The following is a 26140-nucleotide window of genomic DNA, read 5'->3' as shown; positions in this document are numbered from 1 at the left end:
TGTCCAGACATCTGTGATTGTCCAGACATCTGTGATTGTCCAGACATCTGTGATTGTCCAGACATCTGTGATTGTCCAGACATCTGTGATTGTCCAGACATTTGTGATTGTCCAGACATCTGTGATTGTCCAGACATCTGTGATTGTCCAGACATCTGTGATTGTCCAGACATCTGTGATTGTCCAGACATCTGTGATTGTCCAGACATCTGTGATTGTCCAGACATCTGTGGATGTCCAGCCATCTGCGGAGGTCCAGACATCTGTGGATGTCCAGCCATCTGCGGATGTCCAGCCATCTGTGGAGGTCCAGCCATCTGTGGAGGTCCAGCCATCTGTGGAGGTCCAAACATCTGTGGAGGTCCAAACATCTGTGGAGGTCCAGCCATCTGTGGAGGTCCAAACATCTGTGGAGGTCCAAACATCTGTGGAGGTCCAAACATCTGTGGAGGTCCAGCCATCTGTGGAGGTCCAAACATCTGTGGAGGTCCAGCCATCTGTGGAGGTCCAAACATCTGTGGAGGTCCAAACATCTGTGGAGGTCCAGCCATCTGTGATTGTCCAGACATCTGTGATTGTCCAGACATCTGTGGAGGTCCAGCCATCTGTGGAGGTCCAGCCATCTGTGGAGGTCCAAACATCTGTGGAGGTCCAGCCATCTGTGGAGGTCCAGCCATCTGTGGAGGTCCAAACATCTGTGGAGGTCCAGCCATCTGTGGAGGTCCAGCCATCTGTGGAGGTCCAAACATCTGTGGAGGTCCAGCCATCTGTGGAGGTCCAAACATCTGTGGAGGTCCAAACATCTGTGGAGGTCCAGCCATCTGTGATTGTCCAGACATCTGTGATTGTCCAGACATCTGTGATTGTCCAGACATCTGTGATTGTCCAGACATCTGTGATTGTCCAGACATCTGTGATTGTCCAGACATCTGTGATTGTCCAGACATCTGTGATTGTCCAGACATCTGTGATTGTCCAGACATCTGTGATTGTCCAGACATCTGTGATTGTCCAGACATTTGTGATTGTCCAGACATCTGTGATTGTCCAGCCATCTGTGGAGGTCCAAACATCTGTGGAGGTCCAGACATCTGTGGAGGTCCAGACATCTGTGGAGGTCCAGCCATCTGTGATTGTCCAGACATCTGTGATTGTCCAGACATCTGTGATTGTCCAGACATCTGTGATTGTCCAGACATCTGTGGATGTCCAGCCATCTGCGGAGGTCCAGACATCTGTGGATGTCCAGCCATCTGAGGATGTCCAGCCATCTGAGGATGTCCAGCCATCTGAGGATGTCCAGCCATCTGTGGATGTCCAGACATCTGAGGATGTCCAGCCATCTGTGGAGGTCCAGCCATGTGTGGAGGTCCCATTGATCCCATGGGACCACCCATTGGAGGCGGCATCCCTGGCATCATACCTGGTGGCATGCTTGAGCCACCCATCATTGGTGGCCCCATCATGGGTCCTCTTGGACCCATTGGGGGCATACCCATGTTGCCTGGTATGTTTGCACCAGCCACGCCTGGAGGGCCCATGTTCCCCATTCCTGGCCCTATTGGGGGACCTCCAGGACCACCCATGTTCTGAGGCCCTGAACCGAATGTACCTTCTTGCCCATCAGGACCTCCTGGTCCTCCTTGCATGCTGCTCGGTGGAGGAATGGCTGCTCCCTTTGGAATCTTCCTGGCTTTAAATGCAGCAGTTGTTGCATCAATCAGAGACTGAGCTTGGTCCTCCATCCACTTCTGGTAGTACATTTTGACATTTTCCTTGTGTTTTCGCCCCTCGCAGTGAGTTTCCGCACCGAGGGAGAGTCATGTGTGAGGTAGGTGTCGCAGTAATCACAGTAGTATTTTGGCATGATTGAGCGTCGTCAGGTTAGGTTTGGGTCCAATGACCTACTTGGAATAAAAGATTTCAAGCTATGGTGAGCCCGTAGTGGACTTAGCTATCACAGGTGTGGGGCGGTAACTGACCAACCAGAATAGAATAATACAGGAGAAGATGCCCGCGGGGCGAGCTTGGAAGTGGGGACAGAAGAAGATAACGGGAGTGAGAGGAAGAAGATTTGTAGGAGAAAAAGTGCCAGGGCTAAACCCAGCTGCGTGTCGTTTGGTTGCGGCATTCGAGGCAGGGACTCAGTCGGGTGTTTTCAGTGACAACAACAGGGACATCACAAAACTCACAACATCGCAGTGATGGGCTCAAGAGCGTCAGGGCTGAACTTTTACGGATGGTTTGTGCTGGTTGTTGAGAGCTGAATATGTAATGATGGTGGATGCTGGGTGTTGAGAGCTAAAGTTTATCGAAATACAGAGTTAGGAGGAGGATCATGGATGGTAGAGAAGAGGTCATGATTGTTCCGTGGTAGTCTGAGAGTGTGTAGGAGAAAATCAATGGGTTGTTCATGATAAGTGAGTAGTCTATCAATTTGTCTGTCTGATAAAGTTTTCCATTAGACATTTAGGGCAGAAATTTTCGTACTTTCATGGAGACTTTGACTGGTAATAAACTCTTGCCATCGGGTGTTGAGTACCCATCTTAGTGCTCTATTCTGTATTCTTTGAAGCTTTAGTTTGTTAGTAGGTGCAGATAGAGAAAGAGCAAGTAGAGCATATGTTAAAAGAGGTCTAATAAGTGCTTTGTAAAGGTGCATTTTTGTGTCAGGTTTTGCAAATCTAATTCTGTACAGTTTTTCCATGGCTAGAAGAGCTATTGCATGTTTCTGTGTAATGTGTGTGAAAGAGTAGTTATCGATCAAATGTGAGTCCAAGAACTGTGGAGGAGGGAGACGCAGGACTGTGGAGGAGGGAGACACAGGACTGTGGAGGAGGGAGACACAGGACTGTGGAGGAGGGAGACACAGGACTGTGGAGGAGGGAGACACAGGACTGTGGAGGAGGGAGACGCAGGACTGTGGAGGAGGGAGACGCAGGACTGTGGAGGAGGGAGACGCAGGACTGTGGAGGAGGGAGACGCAGGACTGTGGAGGAGGGAGACACAGGACTGTGGAGGAGGGAGACACAGGACTGTGGAGGAGGGAGACACAGGACTGTGGAGGAGGGAGACACAGGACTGTGGAGGAGGGTGACACAGGACTGTGGAGGAGGGAGACACAGGACTGTGGAGGAGGGTGACACAGGACTGTGGAGGAGGGAGACACAGAGATATAAGTAGGATTTGGAGTGTATGAATAGAGTTTAAGAGGAATAGGGCGAATAGTTCTTTTACAAAAAAGTAGGTGATTTTGGATTTGGTGGAGTTGGTTTTGATACGCCAGTTATACTCCCATTCAGTGACAACATCAAGTTCTGCTTGTGCTCTGTTTGTTAGTGTATCAATGGTGTTGCTGGTGACAAGGTGAGAGACATCATCGGCGTAACATATGGTTAATGAAGTGTGATGAACAGGATCAGGAATGTCGTTGATGTATAGGATGTAGAGTGTTGGGGCAAGAACAGAGCCTTGGGGAACACCGGCATGTAAGTTGAAGTAGTCAGAGTGTTGTCGGAGGAACTTAATTCTCATTGTCCTATTGTCTAAGTAGTTAGAAAGAAGTTTGGTGGTGATAAGAGAAAGATTAAAGTTGTTGCATAATTTGAATTTTAGGCCGTCATGCCAAACAGTGTCAAAGGCCTTCTCAACGTCCTTAGTGATGAGTGCAGTCTTAAGTCTTTGGTGCTGATTGATACTGAGGTAGTTGGTCATGATGTTTAAGGCGTCGTGAGTGGACCGGTGAGGCCGAAATCCAAACTGTTTGTTAGTGAATAAGTCATTGTGTTCTAGGTGGGTTCTAAGTCTCTGGTTGATCAGCCTTTCAAAGACTTTGCCAAGTGTCTCTAGAAGGCTGATGGGTCTGTAGTTCTTTGGGTCAGTGTGGGGTTTCCCAGGTTTTGGAATAAGAACGGCTGTGGCAGACTTAAAGTTGAGAGGGAAGTATCCAGAGGCAAGGGAGGCGTTGAATAGGTTAGTGATAGCAGTAATGATAGAAGCAGGGAGTTGTCTAAGAAGGATATGTCCAATATCAGACGCACCAGGGGCTCTACGACGAGTGCCCATGAGAGCTGTCTTGACATCAGCTAGAGTTAGGGGAGTCTGTAGTTCAGTGTTTGAGTTGAGATTGTCAAGGTGGATGAGGTCGTCTGGTGTAGTTGCGTGTCTATTATGGTGTATCCAGTCTTCGACTACTTCAATGTTGGGGTGGGCAAATGGTTCAGGAGGATGTGGGTGAAAGATTCGTTCCCAGTGGTGTTTAAAAATGTTGAGTACTACATCAGGATCAGTGATTTTGTTGTTATTATGAAGAAGGTATTTAAACGGTGTGTGAGTTGATCCTTGTAAGCGTTTGATTTGTTTCCAGAATTCTTGAGGTGTCAGTTTTCTGTGTTGTTCTGCTTGTTCTATGAGGTGTTTCCAATGTTTTGTGTGATCTTCATCTAGGCTGTTAAGGATGTGGTTTTTTAATGCTGTTAGGTCCCATAGTATTTGTCCATGACGATGCATGTTTTGTAAGAATCTAGTGTGATAGCAAGCTAAGAGGCGTTTTGAGCGAATGGAAGGGGTGAAAGTGAAATGTGGTTTGTGTGTTGTTTTAGGAATGGAGATATTTGCTGCATGAATGATGGTGTCTTGTATGTTGCGTGCTTGTGTGTCGATGTCAGTGTGATGTTTGTCATTGTATTCATAAGTGAGATCAGTGTCATCAATGTGTTGTTTGAACATGTCCCAGTTTGCCCTAAGGTATGAGAATTGAGGAGTACTGGGGATGGGAATAGGATTTGTGGAGACTGTGAGAATTAAAGGAATATGATCAGAGCCCGTAAAGGGCCCTGGTGAAATGAAGTGTTGCAAGTTGCTGCCATGTCTGTTGGTGAATATGAGATCAGGTCTGCCAGAACCTAAATGATTGAAAAAAGTGGGGAAGTCAGGGCCAAGAAAGAATAGATGTTTTTGAGTGCATATTCGGTGAAGCTGTGTGCCATGCTGATTTGAGGTATTGTGGTGGAATGTGGGATGAAGTGCATTGAGGTCTGCAAGCAGAAAAACAGGCAAGTGAGTGTGGTTGAAGAGTGTTATGAAATCTTGCATGGGAATGCCGGTGTTAGGACGGGTGTAGGTTGTGCAGATGATGAGAGAACCCATTTGTGTGTGAAATTTGATGGCTAGGAAATGTTTGTGAAGCCATTGAGTGTGTAGGAGTTCGTGTTTGTATGAAGAACGGATGAGTGTTGCAACTCCTTCATATGCTTCATCTGGTGACTGGTAAGAGGAGTAGCCATAATGTTTGATTTTATATGAGTTCGTAATGTATGTGCTATTTAATAATAGCACATCAGGTCTCTCGAGCTCAATAAAATCTGACACCATGTGTCTAATGGAGAAATATGCTCGCACATTAAATTGGATGATCTTTATGAATTTTTAGGTTTTGATGGGGTGCTGGTGGGGTTTTGTGCATGTACAGGAGCATGAGGGTTGTGTGATTCAATGAGTTGGGCAGTTATTGAGGAAGGTGCATCTTGGAGGAGGGTGGTAGGAATTGTGGGAAATTGACAGCGGGAGGTGGGAGTAAGACAACGGGTTGCTAAGCGGGCTCGGGACGAGATGAGATGAGTTACAGAAGAAATGACTGTAGTTGTTGGGGGATGGAGGAAGGCAGAAGGCTTGTTGACAGGACCGGGTGAGAGGTATCAGAGGTTGTAGTTTTAAGTCAGATTAGAAGTGGAGGGGACAATGTTGGGAGAAGAGGGTGAAGGTGCTTTTGACATGGATGATTCAGTTTGGGATAGTCCAGGATGTGCTGTTTGGTCAGTGGCACCGTTTTCTGTAGCAGTCAGGAGTGGGTTGGTAGGACGTTGTGGGGGAACTGTAGTATTTTCTTCAGCTGAAGTCGTGGTGTTTTGTGGAGTGAGGACTGTAGGCGAGAATGGAGCAGAACGCAATAGCTGAGTAGGAGGAACAGAGATACTAGGAAGGCCGTTATGAGTGAGAAAAATAGGAAGATAGTCAGCAAAGTCACGGCCATCGTCCTTGGCCTTCAAATAAGCAGCTTGTACACAGGCAGTGACTCGTTCATATGAAAGGTTCTGAAGAGGAGAATAAGGTGGAGGTGGTGGGTGAGGGAAGAGAGGTGGAGATGACTGAGTTTGTTGTGCAGTATTATAATAATAATAATAATAATAATTTTTATTTAGGTAAGGTACATACATAAGGAGATTTTACAAAGTTTGTTGGCTTTATAGATAGAGCTAGTACATACAATGCCTAAAGCCACTATTACGCAAAGCGTTTCGGGCAGGAAAAACATTAATGACTAAAGCTTAAAACTAATGGGTAAAAAGAATAAAATGTGTTGAGAACAAATAAAAATAGAGGTAAAAGAGGGGGGAACATTGTTGAAAAAGCAGCACAAACACAATTACAAATTATTACAGAAAATTACATTCAAACAGCGTTGATTTGAAAAAAAAAAAAAAAAAAAAAACATACATGGGTTGACAACAGAGGGGTAAGGTAGGTTACAGGGAATTTATTAGGTATAGCTTCGTTTTTATTTTTTTGTCCCCTAACTCCCCTTGCCACTTCGGGGGGGTATAGGGTTTTTATGTAGCTTCGGAGCCCGATCCCCCCAGCCACAGGGCATGGCGAGACGGACCCCTAAGCATACCTAATACCCTAACACACACAAACTAAAATAAACATATATGGCAGATCTCATCACACCCACAAGAGTTAAGATGATACTAATAATACATAATAATAACCTGAAAATAAACAAAAACATTAATGGAAAATTCTTTTGTATTTGGTTTTTTCTATATGGGACACAGCACACATAGGTAGGGGTGCACAGTATAACATGTAAAAAAAGAACAAACAAACGCTGAAGGCCAAAGCAGCAGGCTGCCCAATCGGCAGGGATGATGATTTGACGTCGGCATACATGGAAAACTAGACACAGTGGATGCTCCTAACTAGGCCCCGGAGCGGGAGGGTTATCATGTATGCGCATGGGGTCCCTCCGGACGCCGCCTTATCTACTCGCGGGCTCTGCCAGGTCATCCACCCTCTTGTGAGACGCCATTAGGAGAAGTGGTACTCCAGATGACGAAACTGCTTAGATAGTTGGCTACCAGCTGACTTGGCTGCGGTTCACCTAAGCGTGACTATAGTTACCCTTATGCACCCTGTGCACAGTGACCCCGGGGCTAGGGGGGCCTGCCCCTTGACGTGGCCTTGGACCATATTCTGTATATGGAATATGTCCAGGTCAGGGCCTTCACGGAGCAAATCTCGAGATCGCTCTTGGTGAGACCCATACCTTGTAGACCACGTGCACTCTCCTTGCACCATCCACCTCTCCAATTAAGGGTTATTGAGGAGGCGGATACTGTAGGCTTACCAGTATACTCCCGGACCTTCTGCAGGATCTCGGGGGTGCCGTATTTGTCGCACTTGCTCTGATGTGGACGGGAGAGTGGGAAGTTATCAGCTGAGACCTGGGTGTCTAATATGAAGGCCTCATCACCTTTGCAAGCTATAATATCTGGCTTGCAGAAGGTCCCTCCGTCTGGTATACGGACCTCACGCTCCACCTCAAAGCCTCTTTGCCGCAATCGGCCAGCTACGAACCGGGTGATGTCGTCGTGACATTTCACCCGAGCCCCGTGTGTCTTATGGCAGGCCTGGGATATGTGGCCCAGGGTTCCTGGTTTCCGACAAGCGTCACAGAGACCAGAAGCCTCGGGTCTACCCCTAGCCGCCCTAGACGGCGTGGCTACAGCGTTTGCCCTAATTTGGACGGCGTGGGCAAAATCTCCCCCGCTTAGCAAACGGGTACCGGACGCAACCCACTTGTGACAGGATGGGACCTCACAAGAGGAAGCGAGGCCGGCGCCGTCGACCATGCTGTACAGTTTTGCCTTCCATCTTCTAGCGCACTCGGTCGTCCTGCTGGATGGCGTTCCAGCGGCCGTGGTCGGGTCTACCCACCGGCGCATTCTCGCTTGGAATGCAGGTAGGAGAGCCGCTGCCACCACCACTGGGTCCGCTGATCCGGTCAGCGCTCCGAGCCGCTTGTTCTTTTGTAGCCGGATCGATGTGGCAAAGTCGGGTATCCCTAGTCCACCGTCCTTGACGTCGGCGTGGATAAAGGCGTTGGGGGTGTCATGGGGCAGCCGCAGCCAGCCACGAGTGGCGTGTCGCAGCCGCCGGTCCAACCTCGCCAACTCCGTTTTAGCCACGTGTCCGAGGACAAGGCGGTGGTTCATTTTGGGGATTAGGTGGTGCTTTAGTAGGTATAACCTCTGTTGGGGTTTGAGCGGCGCCTTGGTGATGTTGGTCAGGCCGTCCTCAAACAGGGAACCATAGGATAAGCGTCTGCCCCCGGCTCCGATCAGTATCCCTAAGTACTTGTACTCGTCCGCCATACTCATAGTACCGATTGCATCGTCTCCGACATAATATGCCTTCCTGGTGGGGACATGCCATGTCTTTCGATGCGCATCAATCGCTATGCTCAGCGTCCGGCATTTTGCGGCGTTTACTTTGAGACCAGAGCCGCGCAGCGTGCGGCAAATACTGGTTATGAGTGTCTGTAGTCCGGCAGCCGTTTCCGCTGCCACAACCAGGTCGTCGGCGAACGCCAGCGCTGATACCTTTTCGCCGCCCAGACCAACCCCTAGCCCCAGGTCTTTAGCCCTGGTAATTGCCTCATCAATTATCAGGTTGAAAAGAAATGGAGACAGGGGGTCACCCTGTTTCACCCCCCTAGTGATCAGGATGTCCTTCGACTTCTCACCTTGGCTGGTTATAATGGTTGAGCACCTGTCATAGCCCGACATGATATATGTCCTTAAAGGCTTCGGGATGCCTTTACGTTTCATGGCCCGGTGGATGGCCGGATGGGAGACGCTATCGAAAGCCTTCTCCATGTCCAGAAACGCCAGGTGCGTGTTGTGTTTAAGCGCACGAGCCTCAGCAAGGAGGGCATCCAGGATCACCAGGTTTTCAGGGCATCCGTCAACGGGGATGAATGCCTTCTGCCGCCTGTCGATCCTGACTGCCTCAGAGAGTCTGCTGCTCAGAAAGGTTGAAAGAGGTACAGTCTTTAACATGGTTGGGAAGGTCATTCCACATTCTGGGCCCCTTGATTTGTAGAGCATTTCTGGTTTGATTAAGTCGTACTCTAGGAATATCAAAACTGTATTTATTTCTGGTGTGGTGCTCATGGGTTCTGTTACAACCTTCTATGAAGCTTTTGAGATCAGGATTGGCATTATAGTTTAGCGTTTTATATATGTATAATACACATGAGAGAATGTGCAGTGACTTAATGTCTAACATATTCAGAGATTTGAGTAGGGGTACCGAGTGATGTCTGGGGCCAGAATTGGATATTGTCCTAATAGCAGCTTTGTGTTGAGTAATTAGAGGACGTAAGTGATTTTGGGTAGTAGAGCCCCAAGCACAAATACCATAGTTGAGATATGGATAGACAAGGGAGTAATAGAGAGTCACCAGGGCAGGGCGTGGTACATAATATCTGATCTTAGAAAGAATGCCCACAGTTTTTGAAACTTTTTTTGATATGTTTAGAATGTGTCCCTGGAAATTCAGCTTGTGGTCAATGAGAATGCCAAGGAATTTGCCATCTAATTTGTTACAAATTTGGGTATTGTTTATTTTGAGATTTATTTGATTAGAGGATTTATTGCCAAACAGAATATAGAAAGTTTTGTCAATGTTAAGGGTGAGTTTGTTGGCAGTTAGCCACAGATGGACTTTATTTAGCTCAGTATTTACTGTGGCATTTAGAGCAAGGGGATCAGGACTGGTGTAAATGAAGGTTGTGTCGTCAGCAAATAGAATTGGTTTGAGGTGTTGGGAGGCATTTGGAAGGTCATTAATGTAGATGAGAAAGAGGAGAGGGCCAAGTATGCTGCCCTGCGGAACACCATTGTTGATGGGTAGGGTGGGAGAAATTGTATTATTCACAGAAACACATTGGAGCCTGTCAGTAAGGTAGGATTTGAGGTATTGTAGGGAATGTCCTCTGACACCATAATGATGTAATTTAAGAAGAAGGTTTTGGTGGTTGACAGTATCGAAAGCTTTACGCAGGTCCACAAATAACCCAACAGGGAACTCATTTTTATCAAGAGCTGTATGAATCGAGTTAAGCATACTAATGCGTCAAGTATAGACCCAGAACTTAACCTCTTATCCACTATCTATGACAATAATCACTTTAATGATCTAAATTGCAGATATTTTGCAGCACATGATGTAAACAATGTATTAACTCATAATCAGAATATCTCTGTAATCAATTTGAACGTTAGATCCCTAGGTAAACACTTCGATGATGTTAGTGCCTTGATTGAAGCTATTGACAACAAATTCTCTTTTATTATACTTACTGAAACATGGTTGAAAGAGGATACTACTCAACTCTTTAACATGCCTAACTACTCAGCAATTCACAACTGTCGTCAACTTCAGAGAGGTGGTGGCACTGCTCTTTACTACCACCAAGAACTAACATGCCTAAAAGAAATTAGAACTAGAGACTGCTATGGGGAGTATATCTTCGCCAGCTTCAGAGTCAAGGGTGCCGAGTCTGTCCTGTCTGTGGGTGCAGTTTATAGAATTCCTAACACTGATGTGTCCGAATTCAACTCAAACCTTAGAAATCTAATACTTGATAACAGACTGAACAAAAACCACCTAATTATCGCAGGGGACTTTAATATTAACCTCTGCGAGCCAGAACACCCTACTGCTGTTAGCTTCCTCAACTGTATGAATTCCTGCTTCCTCATACCCTTAATCACTAGACCTACTAGAATCACTGATAGCACTGCCACGACTCTAGATCACATCTGGACAAACATAACCTCTCCGCTTACTTCAGGTATAATCACCGATAGCACTACAGACCATTACCCCACATTTCTCTTAACTAACATTAGCAAACCACCTCTTGAGTCAAGAGAGATACGTTTTAGACTACACAATGAAACTGCTATAGACAATTTTATAACTGCTACTGATAATGTCAACTGGGAGTCCGAGTTAGGTAACATAGAGGACATCAACCTAGCAGTTCAATCTTTTCTTAAAAAAACTCTTAGCCTTATAATACCCACTGTCCTATGCTTACAAAACAAGTCACAACCAAAAGGCTTAACAATCCCTGGCTTACAAAGGGAATACTTAAATCTATTAATAAAAAACATGACCTTGAGAAGAAGTATAGGTTAGGAATTGTCTCCAAAGAATTCTCAAAGAATTACTCATTATTGCTATCTAAGATAATTAGACGAGCCAAAACTAAATACTACGAAGATAAATTTACCCAAATAAAGAGCAACATTAAACAAACTTGGAGAACAATTTCGCAAATATTGGGATCAAAGAAGTCTTTAAATAACAAACCGACTCTCCTGTCTAATAACGATGGTCAGCTTTCAGCCTCTGATTCTGCTATTGAGTTCAATAGGTTCTTCTCTTCCATTGGTTCATCCCTTGCTAATGATATTCCATCTTCCAGTACTGACATTAAGGACTATCTTACAGGTAACTATCCACAGTCTCTGTACCTAAAGCCTATTAACTCCACTGACGTCAATGAGATAATCCTTTCCCTTAAAACCAAGTCTGGTGCCCTTGAGGAGATACCAACTTTAATCTACAAAAAAGCCTCCAGATCTTTAGCCCCTGCTATTGCTTTGCTCTTCAACAAGTCACTTGAACTCCAAACCTTTCCAGATATTCTAAAAAAAGCGAGAGTAACACCTGTCCACAAATGTGGTGATCTCACAGATGTTAACAACTACAGACCGATATCAATCCTGCAAAATTTGTCAAAAATTTTGAAAAACTAATCTATAAGCAGCTTTACTCATATCTAGCCAAACTCAATATACTTAGCCCTTGCCAATATGGCTTCAGGCCCAAAAAAAGCACTAACGATGCACTTATTAGTATGCTTAACTCGATTCATACAGCTCTTGATAAAAATGAGTTCCTGTTGGGTTATTTGTGGACCTGCGTAAAGCTTTCGATACTGTCAACCACCAAAACCTTCTTCTTAAATTACATCATTATGGTGTCAGAGGACACTCCCTACAATACCTCAAATCCTACCTTACTGACAGGCTCCAATGTGTTTCTGTGAATAATACAATTTCTCCCACCCTACCCATCAACATTGTGTTCCCCAGGGCAGCATACTTGGCCCTCTCCTCTTTCTCATCTACATTAATGACCTTCCAAATGCCTCCCAAACCTTAAACCAATTCTATTTGCTGACGACGCAACCTTCATTTACTCCAGTCCTGATCCCCTTGCTCTAAATGCCACAGTAAATACTGAGCTAAATAAAGTCCATCTGTGGCTAACTGCCAACAAACTCACCCTTAACATTGACAAAACTTTCTATATTCTGTTTGGCAATAAATCCTCTAATCAAATAAATCTCAAAATAAACAATACCCAAATTTGTAACAAATTAGATGGCAAATTCCTTGGCATTCTCATTGACCACAAGCTGAATTTCCAGGGACACATTCTAAACATATCAAAAAAAGTTTCAAAAACTGTGGGCATTCTTTCTAAGATCAGATATTATGTACCACGCCCTGCCCTGGTGACTCTCTATTACTCCCTTATCTATCCATATCTCAACTATGGTATTTGTGCTTGGGGCTCTACTACCCAAAATCACTTACGTCCTCTAATTACTCAACACAAAGCTGCTATTAGGACAATATCCAATTCTGGCCCCAGACATCACTCGGTACCCCTACTCAAATCTCTGAATATGTTAGACATTAAGTCACTGCACATTCTCTCATGTGTATTATACATATATAAAACGCTAAACTATAATGCCAATCCTGATCTCAAAAGCTTCATAGAAGGTTGTAACAGAACCCATGAGCACCACACCAGAAATAAATACAGTTTTGATATTCCTAGAGTACGACTTAATCAAACCAGAAATGCTCTACAAATCAAGGGGCCCAGAATGTGGAATGACCTTCCCAACCATGTTAAAGACTGTACCTCTCTCAACCAGTTTAAGTTAAAAACGAAGCTATACCTAATAAATTCCCTGTAACCTACCTTACCCCTCTGTTGTCAACCCATGTATGTTTTTGTTTTGTTTTTTTTGTTTTCAAATCAACGCTGTTTGAATGTAATTTTCTGTAATAATTTGTAATTGTATTTGTGCTGCTTTTTCAACAATGTTCCCCCCTCTTTTACCTCTATTTTTATTTGTACTCAACACATCTTATTCTTTTTACCCATTAGTTTTAAGCTTTAGTCATTAATGTTTTTCCTGTCCGAAACGCTTTGCGTAATAGTGGCTTTAGGCATTGTATGTATTAGCTCTATCTATAAAGCCAACACACTTTGTAAAATCTCTATGTATGTACCTTACTTAAATAAAAATTATTATTATTATTATTATTATAAGTGCATCGTTAGTGCTTTTTTCGGGCCTGAAGCTATATTGGCAAGGGCTAAGTATATTGAGTTTGGCTAGATATGAGTAAAGCTGCTTATAGATTAGTTTTTCAAAAAATTTTGACAAGTTTGGCAGGATTGATATAGGTCTGTAGTTGTTAACATCTGTGAGATCACCACATTTGTGGACAGGCGTTACTCTCGCTTTTTTTTAGAATATCTGGAAAGGTTTGGAGTTCAAGTGACTTGTTGAAGAGCAAAGCAATAGCAGGGGCTAAAGATCTGGAGGCTTTTTTGTAGATTAAAGTTGGTATCTCCTCAAGGGCACCAGACTTCGTTTTAAGGGACAGGATTATCTCATTGACGTCAGTGGAATTAATAGGCTTTAGGTACAGAGACTGTGGATAGTTACCTGTAAGATAGTCCTTAATGTCAGTACTGGAAGATGGAATATCATTAGCAAGGGATGAACCAATGGAAGAGAAGAACCTATTGAACTCAATAGCAGAATCAGAGGCTGAAAGCTGACCATCGTTTTTAGACAGGAGAGTCGGTTTGTTATTTAAAGACTTCTTTGATCCCAATATTTGTGAAATTGTTCTCCAAGTTTGTTTAATGTTGCTCTTTATTTGGGTAAATTTATCTTCGTAGTATTTAGTTTTGGCTCGTCTAATTATCTTAGATAGCAATAATGAGTAATTCTTTGAGAATTCTTTGGAGACAATTCCTAACCTATACTTCTTCTCAAGGTCATGTTTTTTATTAATAGATTTAAGTATTCCCTTTGTAAGCCAGGGATTGTTAAGCCTTTTGGTTGTGACTTGTTTTGTAAGCATAAGGCAGTGGGTATTATAAAGGCTAAGAGTTTTTGAAGAAAAGATTGCACTGCTAGGTTGATGTCCTCTATGTTACCTAACTCGGACTCCCAGTTGACATTATCAGTAGCAGTTATAAAATTGTCTATAGCAGTTTCATTGTGTAGTCTAAAACGTATCTCTCTTGACTCAAGAGGTGGTTTGCTAATGTTAGTTAAGAGAAATGTGGGGTAATGGTCTGTAGTGCTATCGGTGATTATACCTGAAGTAAGCGGAGAGGTTATGTTTGTCCAGATGTGATCTAGAGTCGTGGCAGTGCTATCAGTGATTCTAGTAGGTCTAGTGATTAGGGTATGAGGAAGCAGGAATTCATACAGTTGAGGAAGCTAACAGCAGTAGGGTGTTCTGGCTCGCAGAGGTCAATATTAAAGTCCCCTGCGATAATTAGGTGGTTTTTGTTCAGTCTGTTATCAAGTATTAGATTTCTAAGGTTTGAGTTGAATTCGGAATTATGGAGATGATGTTGCTGGTGAGGTGAAGCAGTGTGTCCTGGGTCCCCATTGAGGGGTGGTCAGATCTGGTGTGGACGTCTGCGTAGCAGAGGCAGAAGCGTTGGGAAGCACTGGGAACGACGTTGCTTGGATATTGAAGCTCGCCGGCTGATTGGTTGTTGGGTTGGCAGTTACTGTTTTCTTGATTTCATCCAGTCGTACTTGGCAGTCCATGGAGACGACGGTGTGGGCTCCTCTACAATTGAGGCACAGTTTGCTGGTTGACTGGTAGGTTTTGAAGTGATGATCTTGGGTGCAAATGCTGCATTTAGTCTCTGCTTGTGGGCAGTTCTTGGTATCATGGTAGTACTTGTAACACTTAAAGCATTGGCGTATGTTGTAGTAACGCTCCTTCTTTACAGTGTCAGGTGTGATGGAAATATCCATGCATCTAAATCCATTTTCCACAGCCTGGGTCGCTGCAGCAGCTGTTGTGAAGGTGACCTTGAGAGTAGGTCTTGGAGTGTCGTCGTTCTTGATGACCTTGACTGTAGCAGCAGTCAGGGCCGGGTTTCTGGTGTTGATACTATCAAGTATGGTGCCAGGGTCCTGGGTGGCGATGTAGACACTCGTGTGGCTGACGAAGATGGTTCGTTCGGCCAAGTAGCGTCGGGAAAGAATGATGATTAGGTTGGAGTTTCGTAGGGCATCCTGGTGTTCTGGTGCAAACAGTTGCTCCAGAGCTTGCTCGCTTGAATAGAGAAGTACAGCGCCTTCAGCATCGTCGCGGATGTCCACTGGAGCTGCATTCGTGATGTCGACGATTTTTCGTAGTAATTGGGGCCCGGTGTAGGTGGTTTCGTCACGAAACCGGACCTTGATGTGGTAGATCATGATGATGTTGTTCTCTCAATGACTACCGCATCATTGGAGATTGCCTACCGTCTCTTCTCGGTATATAGTACCAAGATGGGAGTGGGGTGTGACAATCTAGAATGAAGCTAGTCTTCTGCTCAATTTTTATCCACCCGGCAGTGCTAGGTGCATGAGAGATGCCTTTATGCCTTTTTCTTTATGCCTTCCATTCCCCCATCCCTTCGTCCCTCACCATCCCAAACTCCCCCATCCCCTCATCCTTCCTCACTATTACCCCTCCCTTGTCCCCTCGTCCTCCTCACCATCTCGCACTTCCGTCCCCTCGTCATCCCCACCATTGCTCGCTGCCTGCGCCATTGCTAGCTGGCCTCACACGGATTTGTTCCCGGAAAAACTCACGATTCTGAGCACCCATCAGCTCCATTCATCGCGGTTTTGTGAGGAAGAATACATCAGTACTCCAAGACCAAGACAATATATTATTTTGAAGGAAACAATTCCGATTTCGTCTACAATTGACAGAGAAACAACGTTGTTGATTACCTGCTGCCCAGCTGACTGGTATTCTGCGCAACCCAGTACGCAGGCGACCCAAACTCTCGTACCGCACTTTTTTTTTTTTTTAGGACCGTATCACTGACCAGGTCACTTCCGGGACTACGGATGCCTTGACTAAGGAAAAGGCAGGACTGCAAAAAGTGTCCCACAAAAGGGGGATAAGGCAGTAAAGAAAGTGAAAGTAATAATATAGTATGAGAACTAACGCCGCCAGCATAGCACTCATTACCATAAAGGCCAAAGACCGTTATGCTAAATAAGCATAAACAATAACAGAGCCGTAATCCAGAGAAAACGATAATAACAAGTAAAGCAGAGGGAGGGTAGAAGTAAGGCAACTAAAACCCGGACCGAATAATAAAGAACTTAAATTAGTAATAGTATGATGCAATAATAACAACATTCATGGCGTTAGGCGAGGCCAGAAGCCAATAGGGGAAATGACATGAGATCAATAACACTAAAAGGTGACTATAACTAACATCAATAGCAAATAGTAACAAGTGGAGAATTACTCAGCCAATGAAACCGAAGACCATAAGCAAAGTAGGCTTAAAACAATAATATAGTAGCAGAAAACCCAAAATAAACTCAATAATTACAAATAATAGCAGAGGATGGGGGGGGGGGTGAAGTGAGGCAACCATAAACCTGAACTGAATAGAAAAGAACTTAAATAAATATATAAGATAATGTAATAAATAATATATTGCCACCAGTCAACATGAAAAGCAGCAGGAGTCGTCTGGGGTTCGTCCTGACGCCAACTGGAGATCATCTTGTAATTATCCTGGAACAGGAAGGCGCCAACAAAGAGGCATCGTGCAGGCATCAAGAAGTCGTCTTGTAGATAACACTAAGTCACCTTGCAGGTGATCGCAGACATTCACTACTACAGGAAGACCTGGACAAACTGGAGGAAAGGTCTAGAAAAGCCTGCTAAAGTTCAACTCAGGAGAGTGTTAAGCAACGAAAATAGGCGAAGGCTGCAAATTCACAAGGCAAGACAAGATATACGAGTTAGAATTAAATACATATGAATATAGTAAATAACATCAACGGTGCACAAGGAGAACCGCAGCAGAAGTAGTTTGTCCAACTCATCTTGCCAGCTAATCCAGCCAGAGTGTCCAACAAATCTTGCCAGAAAAATCCCACAGACTCAGACACATATCAACACATCTCTCAGGCAGCTATCCAAACTCTCTTCTCCTTTCACCAGTCAGCCCGGCAGATGTTATGTCCATCATACACTCTCTAAAAACGAAGCCAGGGAATACCATTGTATTCCCATATTATGTACCACGCCCTGCCCTGGTGACTCTCTATTACTCCCTTATCTATCCATATCTCAACTATGGTATTTGTGCTTGGGGCTCTACTACCCAAAATCACTTACGTCCTCTAATTACTCAACACAAAGCTGCTATTAGGACAATATCCAATTCTGGCCCCAGACATCACTCGGTACCCCTACTCAAATCTCTGAATATGTTAGACATTAAGTCACTGCACATTCTCTCATGTGTATTATACATATATAAAACGCTAAACTATAATGCCAATCCTGATCTCAAAAGCTTCATAGAAGGTTGTAACAGAACCCATGAGCACCACACCAGAAATAAATACAGTTTTGATATTCCTAGAGTACGACTTAATCAAACTAGAAATGCTCTACAAATCAAGGGGCCCAGAATGTGGAATGACCTTCCCAACCATGTTAAAGACAGTACCTCTCTCAACCAGTTTAAGTTAAAAACGAAGCTATACCTAATAAATTCCCTGTAACCTACCTTACCCCTCTATTGTCAACCCATGTATGTTTTTTGTTTTTGTTTTTTTGTTTTTCAAATCAACGCTGTTTGAATGTAATTTTCTGTAATAATTTGTAATTGTATTTGTGCTGCTTTTTCAACAATGTTCCCCCCTCTTTTACCTCTATTTTTATTTGTACTCAACACATTTTATTCTTTTTACCCATTAGTTTTAAGCTTTAGTCATTAGTGTTTTTTCCTGCCCGAAACGCTTTGCGTAAGAGTGGCTTTAGGCATTGTATGTACTAGCTCTATCTATAAAGCCAACAAACTTTGTAAAATCTCTTTATGTATGTACCTTTACCTAAATAAAAATTATTATTATTATTATTATTATTATTATTGAAATTCCGTCCATTGTATACAAGAGCGCCTCCCATGCCCTTGCGCCACCCATAGCACTACTGTTCAACAAATCTATCGAGTGTCACACCTTCCCTGATATCCTTAAAAAAGCAAGAGTAACGCCAGTCCATAAAGGAGGCAATCCGGCGGACATAAACAATTATAGACCAATATCAAATCTACCCATTCTATCAAAAATACTTGAAAAAGTTATCTACAAACAGCTCTATTCCTACCTCGTAAAATTCGACATACTCAGCCCCTGCCAGTTTGGCTTCCGGTCCCAAAAGAGCACCAATGATGCAATCATTAGTCTCCTTGAAGTAATCTACTCAGCCCTTGACAAAAATAAAATATGTACAGTCTCCGTGGTGTAGTGGTAAGACACTCGCCTGACGTTCCGCGAGCGCTATGTCATGGGTTCGTATCCTGGCCGGGGAGGATTTACTGGGCGCAATTCCTTAACTGTAGCCTCTGTTTAACGCAACAGTAAAATGTGTACTTGGATGAAAAAACGATTATTTGCGGCAGGGGATCGTATTCCAGGGACCTGCCCGAAACGCTACGCGTACTAGTGGCTGTACAAGAATGTAGCAACTCTTGTATATATCTCAAAAAACAAAAAACAAAAAAATGAGTTTCTGATTGGACTCTTTATTGACCTAAGAAAAGCCTTTGATACTGTTAATCATAACTACCTTTTACTTAAACTCCATCATTATGGAATCCGAGGCCTTGCCTTTGACTACATCCGATCCTATCTTAGTGACAGACACCAATATGTAGCTATCAATGGTACAACCTACAAACAAATACAAATACAAATTTTTATTCAGGTAAAGTACATACATACAAGGTAAGATACAAAAGTTGATGGATTTATAGATAGAGCTAGTACATACAATGCCTAAAGCCACTATTAAGCAAAGCGTTTCGGGCAGGAAAAACACTAAGACTGTAACAAACTGGTTTGTTGTAGGAATTATTCAGTATATTGTTCTCCCAGACTTGGAAAGATTGGAGTCAAGTTGTAGTTTGACCTGACCCAAGCACAAGGTCGCATCCCCTGGGGGATTAGCAGTCTGGGTCACAAAATGGCTGGCGCCCTTTGTCTCATAGCAACGTATAATGAATCATTCTATAGTATTCAGTAATTTAGAGAAATAAGTCTTTATTCAAATTGTATAATATTACTGTTTATAATATCGAGAGGATCCTAATTGTAAGGATAATGAGTAAGTCACCATCAGTGACATCACTAGCGGGACTATAGTCTCTACTGCGCAATCATTTGGGCGACCTTAGGTCACGAAGGTCACTAAAGCTCCATATTTTTGTTATTTTCTCAAAGGTCAAATAGCCATTTTGTAATCGGAAATAGTTCTTCCCTAGATGCTTGTGTAATTAACTTCAGTTAAAAGAATTCAATCAATCTGGGTCGTTTAGTACAACAGAGATTAGTTGTTAAACTTAAGCCTTGCTAGTAACTTAGTAAACTAGGCGGAAGAACACTGATCTGTGCTTCTGGGTGGAGGAGCATGAGGGAAAGACAGTGTGGTACTAGGAGCGGCCCGGGCAGGTGACCTCGACCCACTTGCCCCATGAACTAGCACTAACACCGAGCTGGTCACCTCAAGGTAGAGTTGCTAAGAGTTGGTATAGGGAATTAGGTCAACTCATCGCATTTCACTATAGGGAGTGTTCAGTAGGGAGTGCTTTGATTTTAGATTTTGTTTAGTTTTGAATGAAACCATTTAGCTAGTAAATTTGTCTTTTTATTAATTTCCTTATTTGTAATATTGTTTACATGTTTCCGGACCACGTGGTGCCCACGAGGCCGAGTCGAGTTGGGCCGCAGATTCTAACACCAAGTAAGAATTCATTATCCCTTTGATTTTGATAATTCCGCACTTTTAATGCAAAAATTCAACCCTCCCCTATATTACTAGTGGGGATCAAGCCCCAAGGTTCATTGATTAGCATGATCGATCCAGACCTCGGTCATTGCTCAGGGGTAATGGTCTGGTGGTGGCAGCGCAAGGTGATTCTAGAGTTTTGCTAGAAGTCTATTTCACGTCATAAGGGTTGTAGAATCTTAATCCGTTCAAGCGGCTTAAGACCACGTGGCGTGGGGTCGGCTCAAGTGTAGCTCTGGGGTTCCTTGGTTTAAGTTAGTGAATAAAGAATACGAGTGAAGGTGAAAGAAGAGAAGTAAAGAGAGAGGGAACCTTATCCGTGTTACAAGACTAAAACTTAATACTAATTGAGATTAAAGTATAAATTGTGTTGAGAAAAAATAAGAAAAAGATGGAAAAAGGGGGGGGGGGGGAAACATGGCTGAAAAAAAGCAAAAATACAATTTGGTCAACTAAACAGCATTGTTTAAAATAGAAGACATGGGTTGACATTTTGGGGGTGAGGTAGGTTGCATTGAGTTAATTAGGTAGTACTTAGTTTTCATCGTAAACTGGTTGGGAGAGGTACAGTCTTTAACATAATTAGGAAGGTCATTCCACATTCCAGGTCCCTTGATTTGTAAAGCATTTCTAGTTTGACTAAGTTTTACTCTTGGAATATCAAATAGGTATTTGTTTCTGGTGTGGTGCTTATGGGATCTGTTACAACCTTCTAGGAAGCTTTTAAGGTCCGGATTGACATTAGAGTTCACTGGACCCCACAGTCAACTGGAAGTGGGGGATAATTAAGGAACTGGATCAAAATGAGACAGATCGCAACCTCAGCCTCCCTACCACCTCGCCCTTGGGTTGCTCCACTGTTCAAGCAGTGGTTGCCCTTCGTGACCGGTTGCAGGAACACCAGCAGCAGTCACAGCAGCAAACGGAGCGGCTGCAAGAGCAACTCCAACATGAGAAAAAATCCACCAGCGATATTTCGATGATGCTCACGCGTATGAGGGGACTTGTAAGCAATGACCGCCAAACTCCCCCTTCCACCCCTGAACCCTCCAAACATGTGTTCGCTTGCCCATCAGGAGAAACTTCTAGTGATCTTGAAATCTTGTGTAGTGGAGTCCTTCCACGCAAGTTAACTGCCAAAGTTGTGCTAATGTATGTTCAAAGCGACTCTATAGCTGGAAATGACCGACAAATTGTACTAGACCATTGGATGCAAATGTGTGACATTGGTAATAAACTAAGAAATGTTCCTGGACTTATATCGTAGTGCAATAGATAATATGTATATAGATAATATATATTAAGTGAACTAATAATATCAATATATAATGCTGACTTTAAATGCACAATTAACTAAGTTATCCGTCCTTAGCTGGAACATTGCATCCCTCAAAAAAAGGTTCTCAGATTTACATCACACAGTAACAACTGAACACATCGATATTGTATGTCTCCAGGAGTGCAGAGTTCCCGCAAGATCCTCACCCACGAAATTGCCCTCATTTGTTTCTTACAACCTCAGATCCAGTAACTCTTGCATTCTATACATCAAACAATCCCTACCCCATCAACTTCTGCCAGAAAAACAAACTGCCGGTCAACAGTATCATGGAGTGAGGATCTATGTGGGCAACTCTGTTCTCAATGTATTTAATCTATATGCTCCAGCAGGAAAGTTAAATTATATTGATCTTCCGGCCTGCGCTCAAGCAGAGCCAACCATCATTCTTGGTGACTACAATGCTAGACACAAGGACATTGGTGGCTCTCGCTTCAGTAACGGTAATGGGAATCAACTGCTGTCGCTACTAAATAGTCACCAAGATGTGCAGATTGTGGGTGACCTTGAACCCACGCATATTTGTGGAGGCATTCTAGGCCTCTGTGTTGGTTTCAACGTCTCTCACGTCTGGTGCACATCATCTATTGTAACAGATTTGTTGTCAGATCATCACCCTAGATTGACTACTCTATGTATAGGAAATACCATCCTGCCCGGTGGGACTTTTAAACGCAAACGGCTCAGTGTTCCTCCTGCTCGACGTGAAGACTTTGTTGCTCATATGTCAGAGTGGTACAACACTTATGATCCCTCCACAGTCCAGACATTTAACGACGGTCTAGTACAGAGCATTCAGACTTTTGCTGACCCTTTAGGTCGGCCCCCTGCACCATCCAATAATCGGAACGATATGAAAGGTAATAAACGCCATGCCTATTACAATGACCCCAAACTGCGTACTTTGAAACGCACTGCCAGACGAGTTGGGCTTGCATATTGGGAAACACGTACGCCAGCAATGCTCAAGCTCTTTCAGAAAGCCCTAGCCAAGGCGAGGGAGCGCATGACAGAGCTCAGGCAAGATAACTGGGAAACTTTTGTTAACAGTCTCAACTCTCACACCCTCCTCAGCCAGGCATGGAAGGACATTAAAAGAATTAAAGGCGATAAGATCGGCCAAGTAGCACACCCTCACCCTCTACACAGAGCAAACGAGTTAGTCGATGCTTGGGCAACCACCTCTAGCTTTAATAATCTTCCCCACACATACAGTTCAGATTAAATGTTGGTTACGGAGATCGAGAAAGGCTCGTTGACTTCATGCTCCACAAGGAAGATGAATGCAACGTGCCATTTACTGAGTTTGAATTACTCGCGGCCCTAAACAAAGGCAAAGCCACATCTCCGGTGAAGATGGTATCACTTATGACATATTGCGTCTGCTCCCTTTAGTACCAGGGAATCCCCTGCTTGAGCTGTATAATATGAGCTATGTTACTGGGGAACTTCCTATCTCTTGGACCAACAATATAATCATTCCAATTCCCAAGCCAAATCAAGAGAATGCTTTCCGCCCAATTTCCCTTACTAGCTGCATTTGCAAAACATTCGAGAGAATGGTCCTAAACCGTCTCCTCCATAGAAAAAGAACCATGCTATCCCCCCAGATATATGGCTTCATGCATGGAAGGAGTGTGCATCATTGCATCACCACCTTTCTTACCCTGCACACTGAAAAGTCATACACCACCTTCCTAGATCTTAAGTCTGCCTTTGATATTGCAAATAGACATGTTATCTTGAGTGAGCTTGCAAGAATGAATATTGGTGGTCGGCTTCTTTCTTGGAACAGGGGTTACTTATCCAACAGGAAGTCATCTGTATTTTTCCAGGGGCATAGGAGTGTAACAAGAGACTTTGAACTAGGTACCCCGCAGGATGGTGTCCTCAGTCCTACCTTATTTAATATCTGAATAAATACGCTGTTAAACTCTATACCGAGCAAACCCAACGTCCACATCATTAGCTATGCTGATGATATAATGATACACACCACTGGGTATGCTAACACGCAGAACACTCTTAACTCTGTATTAGACTCATGTTGTAACGTCCACTAGACCATTATTGTAATAACACCTAAACCCTTGTTACCAATGTAATCACCGCTGCCTCTCTGTGATCGTCTCTCTCTGACCACTGTGTAATTCTCTTACTAATTATAAAATAAAAAAAACATTAAACACTGCCACCACCTTCCCAACATAAATGAATGTGTCTAAAATTATTGGTCCCCAGGAAGGAAGGAACTCAATAATCAGGGAACTCAAAATGGCAAGAAAATGAATCTTAATGGATTAATACTGTAGTCTTACTGAACTGAACGGGAGATTCTAGAGCGACTTTACTATTTATAAGATGGAGAACACAGGGGAATTCCTAGCACAGCAAATGAAAATCACAAGAATTAATAACACAGTCATTAATCAAAAGGAACAGATAACTAAACACAATTACCTTTATATTATTTGATTATTTGAACCCGTATATTTAAATCAAAATTGAAACATAGCCTACTCTACATAACCTATGAGGCAATGGAATGTAATACCAATGTTACAAAAACTCAACTGGCACAATTACCTTCAATACTGCAGCTTGCCAAAGGCTGTTGATTGGCTGCCCGCAGGTCAATTGACCTGTACCCCAGTTGAAGTCCCAAGACACACTAACTATTCTTTATTAAGAACGCTTACCAGTGGAACAGGCTCCACCCTCTAGTTCCTAGGCCCAAATTAACTCCGCCTATCCCAAGCCTATGGCCAATGGATTTAAACATAACTAGGTGATCTAGAAACCGGGTCAATGCCATAGGCAGGCACTACCCTGTGAGGCCCCGCCTCCCCAGGCCTACATGTCTTTAACCAATCCGGATCAGGCTTGACCATAAGGGTCAATTCCTCTTGACAGAAAGTCCAAAAACTGGGAAGACACCAACGACTTTCCTGAGGGACTGCTGGCTGGGCACCCACGTGTAACTTGAGAATTACGGTAATTTGTCACTGCTCTAAAACTGTCAACTGGAGTGGCAAAAGGCAGGAGAGGGGAAACGGGTTGGAAACAGGGGATTGGAAATGACTGGGAGACAAATGATTTGGAAAGATTAGAGACATATAGGGATTGGGGAACAAGTGACGACCACCGGACTAGGGTAACTTGACTCTGGAAAGAAGGGGACTGCCCGCAGGGAGGGGAGAATGACCAGAGGTCGGACTGAGGACTGACACATACCCTTACAACTTCCCCTCTTCGGAAATTAAGAAATTTGTGTGTAAAGAAGTTTAAGGCACAAAATTCTTATCCAGAACCCTGCCCTATCATAATCATTAACTCTAAAAACAACATTTAACTAACAATAAATGACCCAATGCCTCAAAACAACAGAAATAATTATCTAATCCTAACTAATTCCATACAATCCTCCCAAACAAATAATGGCACTCCCAAAAGGTGTGCCCCAGCATGAATACATACATAAATAATAAATAATAAATATGTTTATTCAGGTTAGGTACATACATACAAGTGATGTTACATTAATGGATTGATATATAGATAGAGCTAGTACATACAATGCCTAAAGCCACTATTACGCAATGCGTTTCGGGCAGGAAAAACATTAATATCTAGAACTTAATACTAATTGAGCATAAAGAATAAAAAGTGTTGAGAACAAATACAAATAAAGATAAAAAAAAAAAAGGGGGAACATGACTGAAAAAGCAGCACAAATACATAACAGCACATAACAAACACAGTAATAATACATAAAACATAAGGACAGAGACCGTCCCTATAATCCTGGCTGTCCACTTGGGTGCAGCCCCGTACCCTTCCAACTACCTGGCAGACAAAACATCCTATACCTGTCTTGATATAGTAACAATAACTGGAAAAATTCAAACCTAACAACTATCAACTAGCTAGAATCAGCCGATAGCCTTCAGCTATCCCAGTATTTCACCTGGAATAAAGATCAAACACATCACATAGAAACATTAAAAAAATCAATGTCATTAAAAAATTATATCAAAATAGAGGAACACTACCTCTCAGGGACCTAGTGTTCCACTCCACACCTGTGGCAACTGCCTACCACAGCGTGTTCAGATCTTTAAACCTAAAGAAAATACACAAAAATATTTTTATTAAAAAAAATTCAATGTCCACAGACATGTCTCTTAACCAACAACAACACTCTGGATATGAGTTCATCAAACTCCTAATATCCCAGAGTTCATACTCAAGTCCACAACAACAGCGGGTGAACACATTTGTCAGACTGTGTACCACACCCTTATTGTTCAGTAAACCACAAAAAAATTAAAAAAATATATATATATAACTATCAGTATCTAGGGTCTAGAAAAATCTAGATAAAGTTCCCCACTGATCAACGTTTCTAGAGACCCTACTAGATGGTTCTCAAACCAGTTCACTCATACAACTTATCTAGAGACAGGGTCATTTTCTAGTAACAATTTTCTAGATGTTCACT

General features: G+C 43.3%; 1 protein-coding gene across 1 annotated transcript in view; it reads right to left on the bottom strand.

The window, feature by feature from the left end:
• Window positions 1–1867, bottom strand: part of LOC138371328 (collagen alpha-1(X) chain-like) — a 50147-nt gene extending 48280 nt beyond the window's left edge. The window contains 3 exon segments of the mRNA XM_069336115.1: window positions 208–893; window positions 1215–1804; window positions 1807–1867. Coding sequence (XP_069192216.1) covers window positions 208–893; window positions 1215–1804; window positions 1807–1867 — 1337 coding nt within the window.
• Window positions 1868–26140: the final 24273 nt, after the last annotated feature.

Source organism: Procambarus clarkii, chromosome 35, assembly GCF_040958095.1.
Source record: "Procambarus clarkii isolate CNS0578487 chromosome 35, FALCON_Pclarkii_2.0, whole genome shotgun sequence".
NCBI classification, from domain to species: Eukaryota; Metazoa; Arthropoda; class Malacostraca; order Decapoda; family Cambaridae; genus Procambarus; species Procambarus clarkii.
This window is presented reverse-complemented; position numbering and strand designations above follow the sequence as displayed.